The 7,500-nt window shown below is 36.5% G+C and overlaps 1 protein-coding gene across 1 annotated transcript in view; it reads right to left on the bottom strand.

Annotated features, from left to right (window-relative positions):
• The window catches only part of LOC130223164 (complement C3-like), a 58,626-nt gene that overhangs the window by 4,170 nt on the left and 46,956 nt on the right, over positions 1-7,500 (bottom strand). The window contains exons 31-37 of the mRNA XM_056455887.1: positions 5,725-5,880; positions 5,468-5,527; positions 5,296-5,386; positions 4,831-4,879; positions 4,653-4,743; positions 3,859-3,948; positions 2,826-2,931 (exon numbers count right to left, since the gene is read on the bottom strand). Coding sequence (XP_056311862.1) covers positions 2,826-2,931; positions 3,859-3,948; positions 4,653-4,743; positions 4,831-4,879; positions 5,296-5,386; positions 5,468-5,527; positions 5,725-5,880 — 643 coding nt within the window. The remainder of the gene's footprint in view (positions 1-2,825; positions 2,932-3,858; positions 3,949-4,652; positions 4,744-4,830; positions 4,880-5,295; positions 5,387-5,467; positions 5,528-5,724; positions 5,881-7,500) is intronic.

Genomic DNA, 7,500 nt, shown 5'->3' with positions numbered 1-7,500 from the left:
AAATAAATCAAAAGCTGCGTCCCAAATGGCACACTATACACTATGCACTTATGCACTTACACACTCAACAGAATAGTATATGTATATAGTGTTGTCCCAAATGGAGCACTAATGTTTTTTTACTAAGAGGAAATTCAAACCGTTTCCCTGATGACGTTTGACGGTTGCCAAATCAGTGAAATAAATGACCAAACTATCAAATAGTACCTGCCATGAGTATAACCGCATTCACCATCGGGAGGTGCTTTATTCACTCTCGTAGCAGAATTTTGCTTTCACCATCTAAAATAAATAAAGTTATGCAACATGTGCGCCGATAGCTCCGCCCCTTCCGCTACGTGAGCAAACCTGCGGTTGTTGAGTGTGTGAAGTGTCCATCAATCCACACTTCATTTTACCGGCTGAATGAGTGCATCATCCAGGTAATTAAAGTGCACTTATTATTTTTAGAGTTTTCAGTGTGAACACACTACTTACACTATTTATACTACAAAATGGCGTAGAATAGTGCATAAGTATGTGATTTGGGATGGACCTAAGGACTTTTTAACAGCTTTTTAAAGACCATTATGGATGAAATTTCAGAATCACAGAGCTAAACACTGAGCATTTTTTCTAATGGCCTGTTAGGGCCAGTGGAAAATATTTTTACTCACCCCATTAAACATTTAGTTTTGTTTTTTTACTTTTTTAAAATAATGTCAAAAGAAGCAAACTCTAGTGTCCACATACACATTTATTTCAACAAACCTTTTTTTAATAACTACTGACAGGTTTTTAGAAACTTCAATAAACTAAATGTGCATACACAAGTCTTTCCAGGTCAGTGTCTTCATTGGGTAGCTGTACTGTAAATACATGGACTTTTTTCAACTAAAGAGTAAGGAAGAAAATTCATCCACAATGGAGATAGAGGTAATAAATAAAACATCTGTTAAAGGTTTTATAGAGATGGATGGTTGGTGATTGGATTGCTGTTGGCCTGATTGGGTAGCTTTACATTGAACTTTAAAAATTAAAGACACAGTTCACCCCAAATGTACATATCATTTACTTATCTTTACGCTCTGAAATTCCTGCTCCCTGTCAAGGACACCTGTTGGACTCTACAGGCTTACACACACACACAGCACGAATAGACACTCCCTACCCCCATACCCAACGCCTTTGTGTGCTTTCACCCACTGGAGGGGGTAGGCGGGTCTGTGACCAGCGCCTCCATGGCTGCCCGCCCTTACCAGACTATATCCACACCCCCTGTTCCCATCCCCTGTGGCAATGTTATGTCTTGTCGGTGTGCTTTTTGTGCTAGATTGCTGGGCTTTTTCTTTCTCCCTGATCTCACACTGCTCTAACTCAAGAGCAAGGTGAGAGGGAGTTGTTTTTGCCTCTCTCTCCTGAAATGTATCTTATTTCCTGTTCCTCCTCCTGTGACCTGTCTTCCCCTGGAATTGTGATGTTTGTGTACGATCGAGGGGGTTCAATTTACTTGCATTTCGTTGCCTTGTACTTGGACATGTGTAATGACAATAAAGTTGAATCTAATCTAATCTAATCTAATCTTAATGTATAAACCTTTATGAGTTCTTAAATAATTTTGAACATGTCTTAAAGAGACAGTTCACCCAAAAATTCACATTTACTCAATATTTACACCCTCAATTACTTTATAAATGTCTTCTGTTGAGTACAAAAGAAGATATTTTGAAGAAAGCTGAAAACCTGTTATCATTGAAAGGAAGTCAATGGTTACAGGTTTCCAGCATTCTTCAAGAGATCTTCTATGGTGTTTAACAGAAGAAATAATCTCATAAAGGTTTAAAACAAGTATGAGAGTAAGTAGGCCATGCAGTGGCGCAGTAGGTAGTGCTGTCACCTCACAGCAAGAAGGTTGCTGCTTCGAGCCTCGGGCTGGGTCAGTTGGCGTTTCTGTGTGGAGTTTGCATGTTCTCCCTGCGTTCGTGTGGGTAAAGACATGCGGTACAGGTGAATTGGGTAGGCTAAATTGTCCGTAGTGTATGAGTGTGAGTGAGTGTGTATGGATGTTTCCCAGGAATGGGTTGCAGCTGGAAGGGCATCCGCTGCGTAAAAAATGTGCTGGATAAGTTGGTGGTTCATTCCGCTGTGGTGACCCCGGATTAATAAAGGGACTAAGCCAAAAAGAAAATGAATGAATGAATAAGAGAAAGTAAATAATCACCGAATTTGCATTTTTGAGTGAACCACCCCTTTAAGACCCGTTCAAAACTATTTAAGACATACAACACAATATTTCGGTAACACTTCACAATAAGGTTGTATTAGTTAATGCATTCACTAACAGCAAACAATGAACAACACATTTGCAACACATTTGCAGTGTTTGTTCATGTTAGTTAACATTAGTTAATGAAAATACAGTCATTCATTGTCAGTTCATGTTTACTCATGGTGCATTAACTCGTTTTAATTTGGATGTTAATAATGCATTAGTAAATGTAGTAAACTATGATTAATAAATGCTGTACAACTATTGTTCAGAATTAAAGTATGGCGTTATTACCTTTTTCCTGATAGAGGAATAAATGATTCAAGCGTTAAGAGTGTGTCCTCGTTTATTTCCATCCATTTCCTTCAGTAATGATCTAATATTCTAAATGTTACGTTTAATCTCCCTAGACAGCTTATTAAATCGTAACAGTTAGTAAATACATTAACTAATGAAACCTTATTGTAAAAGTGTGACCAATATTTCAGTGAATGTGAGACTTTTTAAGGCCTTGTTTTTGAAATGCAAGACATTTTGAGAGTTTTTAAGGCCCCTCAGGCACCCTGTTGTCCTATACCTGGAGTGTTGTATTCATAGACTGTGACTCCAGCGGGCTGCAGCATTCCAACTTCATTGACTTTATGGATCCTGAAGGCAACCCTGTCCCGGTCTTTATGAGAAACCTGAAGAAAACACACAAACAGCTGGTGTCAGGACATCTCTGAGGAGATCAGATGAGTTCAAAATCGGTGCTGTTTTCTCACTCTAGGAATGTTTGAAGCATCATTTGTTAAAATAATCATACACTGTAAATAATATCAATAAATTAGCAGTTTTCTGTATTTTGTGACTTATGTTTTTTTATTTTTCTCTGTGTATTTCTGCTTATGAATTGCATTATGCGATCTTGATCTTTCTTCTTACAACTTTTAACCTTCAACAGTTGGGAAAAGTCACTTTTATGATCATTTGTAATAGTTTGCAGTGCTATATTGTCTGTGTTGGTGTTGTATATCACGCTACAAAAACCTTGTAATAAACTGCAGCACATTCCCTGGACTTTTACAGGCTTATTTCTCTAGATTTTATTTCTTATACATTATATTATTATTTCAAACTACTAAAATGTTACTTAAAGTCACTTTGATAAACTGCTGAATTTCCAACATCAAGTCAACAGAGCATAGATCAACATCCCATAATGCAATTCATAACCGGAAATAAAAGGGAAATACTTACAAATACAGTTACTTAACAGATATTTTTAACAGTCTACATGATCAGCTACTTGAGTGAATTTGAGTGAAAAATTGCAATTTTGAATGCTAAACGCAAATGAAACCAAACTAAACAAACTACCAAAATACAACAGATTAAAATGAACACAAGAAAGCTACAGTACAGTACAGTACAGTACATGCAATAAAACATTTTTACAAATCTGGAATAGATCATATCATCCTAAAGACATTTTATTAACAAATAAAAAATGAAACATAACTTAAAACATGCATTTGTCCATTTCTCAGATGAAGTTCAGTCAAATTGCATGAGTTCATCAACATTTGCTTATGTTTGTATATCGTATATAAATAGCAGATTTTGAGTACCTTATTTAAGATGATGACTAGCGATTCTCGATCAGAAAGCTCCTTGTTCATCTCAAACCTGTCGATGTATCTGTCTTTCCCTTTAGCCAACTGATGGACAGAAATCAGTGTTAGTATACAGTATTTCCCATGAAAACACAGCATCTGTAATTCTCAAATATAAACATTTAATTTATATTCATCTACATTTTTTTCTATTTCTATGTTTATCTTTAATAGGATAGTTCACCCAAAACTCAAAATTCTCATCATGTTTTGCTGCTTGTTTAAACTTCTTATTTAAAATGAGTTGAAACAACACAATTCTTTTTTTTCTCCAGCCAATCAGATTTAAGGGATACGTTTACTATTTATGTTAAGTTTAGGCGGTTAGGTTTATTCTACATGATAGTTATCCAACTATTATTCTCCTCTGATTTTGGGAATAATTTACAGTTATGTTTGGGTTTAGGGATAGGGAATAGGTATGCATTACATTTTCCAACAAAAATTATGCTCCAGGATCAACATAGATGTTAATCCAGGATCGCATCACACTTGGCAAAATCTTGATGTGTCAAACATTCTTCAAAATATCTTCTTTTGTGTTCAACAGAAGAAAGAAACTCATAAATGCTTGGAACAACTTGAGGGAGAGTAAATAGTGAGTAAATGTTAATTTTGGGGAGAACTTTCCCTTTAAATGTTTACTCTTAAGGTGTTTAATCATACACAGCACTTAAAGTGATAGTTCACATACACAAAAATACTCCTAAATCAATCCATTTTTGTGCATAATCATTGAGTATTTGTACCTTTGAAAGATCTCCGTCGTCCACCTTGAAGCCCGTCAGCAGCCCAACATCTAAAACAGACATGGCAGCATCTCTCTCTGAGCTCCTGAAGCTTCAACACAACATCAGACACACATCATCACACTGAACAAGAAGAAAACCACTAAGGAAATGATCGGTGTTTGAGTTTGACACTCACTGTGCTTCGATGGTGAGCAGGTAACTCTCGATGGCTCCAGGATGAGACACTGCACGCAGAGACACTGGTAAACATCACTAACATCTATCTTTTTTTGTGATCAACTTTTTATTGTGTTCAGATTCAAGGAGAAAAGTGCAATAGACGTATTATTGTTAACTTGAGTCGAAAGGAGAAAGGGAAAGAAAATAAATAAATCAAATAAAAACAAAATAAAACATCAGTAATGTTCAGGAGCAGAATCTGTGGACATTTTTAGCTTTTTCTGTGCAGAAATACAGAGTATAAGAGCTGAAAACTTGGCAAATAATAATAATAATAATAATAATAATTTATATTATATAATGATATATTACATTATATATTATATTATATTATATTATATTATATTATATTATATTATATTATATTATTATAAATTGCCAAAAATAGAAGAATCTGCCAAGTGCTGAAGTGTAAACTGGCCTTCAAGCTGTTTGTCCATCTGCACACTGAGCTCAAACACTTTACAGTCGTTCTCTCTCTCTTCAGGCAGAGCATAATACAGAGAATACACCTGAGAGGACACAAAGACTCAGATTACAGGGAGTCACATTTATTGGCATCTATATTTTGACTTATCTTCATGAATCCTCACCGAGAGAGTGGCCAGTCCGTTCCCATGAGCTGTTACGTTGAAGCCCTGTGCCAGTTGGACCTGAAACATTTGACTCAAATTATATCCCATATGATATTAAATTAGAGGCGTTATGTGATGAAAATTTAATTTCACAGATCTAGCAACCAATATTATCACGGTTTGTTGAAATAACCAAAAATATATTAAAAAAACACTTAAACATTCCACTAAATGTTGAAAATGAACAAACCAAAAATATAATTTTAAACTTTCACCTTGTCTGATCGCGTCACATGACTATTAGAGCGAGTGAACGTCCATTTGTTCTGTGTTTTTCTTCCCTCCACAGAGAGCTGGATATCCAGGTTTACATCCTGCTTCTTTGCCCGAGTGCGGTATTCAGCAACGGCCTGAAAAACGATGAGGCTCGCCTAAAAAATACAGACAAACACAGATTTGCAAATTAAGGAAATGAGAGCATCACTATAAGCCACATTACACAGAAGGCTTTATTGATTCATTTTGGGCTGCTGATGTAAGGGATAAAGTACATCCAGGCGATTGTTATCACAGAATAAAGCCTGATAGGTTTGTCAGTTGTTTAAGACTGGAAGGATTTATTCTGAAAAAAGAACGATCCTGGATGTACTTTATTATGCTTATGCACAGCTATTTGCTAGCAAAATATAAAAAATACACGCAAAACATTGTTCTGTTCTGTATTCATTCTTTAATTAAACACAAAGCTGACAGAAACGAAAACAGCTGATGGAGTATACACTAACCTGCACATTATTCAGACACAAGATGGCACCAAACAGATCAAAACACAAAGCTGACAGAAACGAAAACAGCTGATGGAGTATACACTAACCTACGCATTATTCAGACACAAGATGGTGCCAAACAGACAAAAACACAAAGCTGACAGAAACTAAAACAGCTGATGGAGTATACACTAACCTGCACATTATTCAGACACAAGATGGCGCCAAACAGACAAAAACAGCTGATGGAGTATACACTAACCTGCGCAATATTCAGACACAAGATGGCGCCAAACAGTCAAAAACACAAAGCTGACGGAGTATACACTAACCTGCGCATTATTCAGACACAAGATGGCGCCAAACAGTCAAAAACACAAAGCTGATAGAAACGAAAACAGCTGATGGAGTATACACTAACCTGCACATTATTCAGACACAAGATGGCGCCAAACAGTCAAAAACACAAAGCAGACAGAAACTAAAACAGCTGATGGAGTATACACTAACCTGAGCATTATTCAGACACAAGATGGGGCCAAACAGTCAAAAACAGCTGATGGAGTATACACTAACCTGCACATTATTCAGACACAAGATGGCACCAAACAGTCAAAAACACAAAGCAGACAGAAACTAAAACAGCTGATGGAGTATACACTAACCTGAGCATTATTCAGACACAAGATGGGGCCAAACAGTCAAAAACAGCTGATGGAGTATACACTAACCTGCGCATTATTCAGACACAAGATGGGGCCAAACAGACAAAAACAGCTGATGGAGTATACACTAACCTGCGCATTATTCAGACACAAGATGGCGCCAAACAGTCAAAAACAGCTGATGGAGTATACACTAACCTGCGCAATATTCAGACACAAGATGGCGCCAAACAGTCAAAAACACAAAGCTGACAGAAACTAAAACAGCTGATGAAGTATACACTAACCTGCACATTATTCAGACACAAGAAGGCGTCAAACAGTCAAAAATGCAAAGCTGACAGAAACAAAACTGGCTAAATAAAGCATAGACTAATCTACGAATTATTCATTCACATGACGACACCAAAAAGTCAAAAGGTGTGGCGTGACAGACAAGTAGCTACATTGGAATATATGTATACAGATGTGAATGTAATCACTGACAGTCAAGGTGATTCTCAGTTCCTGGATGAGTCTGTGTTATTTAGCGGTTTTTATCTGGGAATAACATACCTTGGAATTTCGAGATTTATTTGTACTTCGCATTATGGCTCTTTTTTCATACCTTTAAAACCTT

This window comes from Danio aesculapii, chromosome 1 (genome assembly GCF_903798145.1).
Source record: "Danio aesculapii chromosome 1, fDanAes4.1, whole genome shotgun sequence".
Classification (NCBI taxonomy): domain Eukaryota; kingdom Metazoa; phylum Chordata; class Actinopteri; order Cypriniformes; family Danionidae; genus Danio; species Danio aesculapii.
Note: the sequence above shows the minus strand (reverse complement) of the source record. Positions and strands in the feature narration are given on the sequence as shown.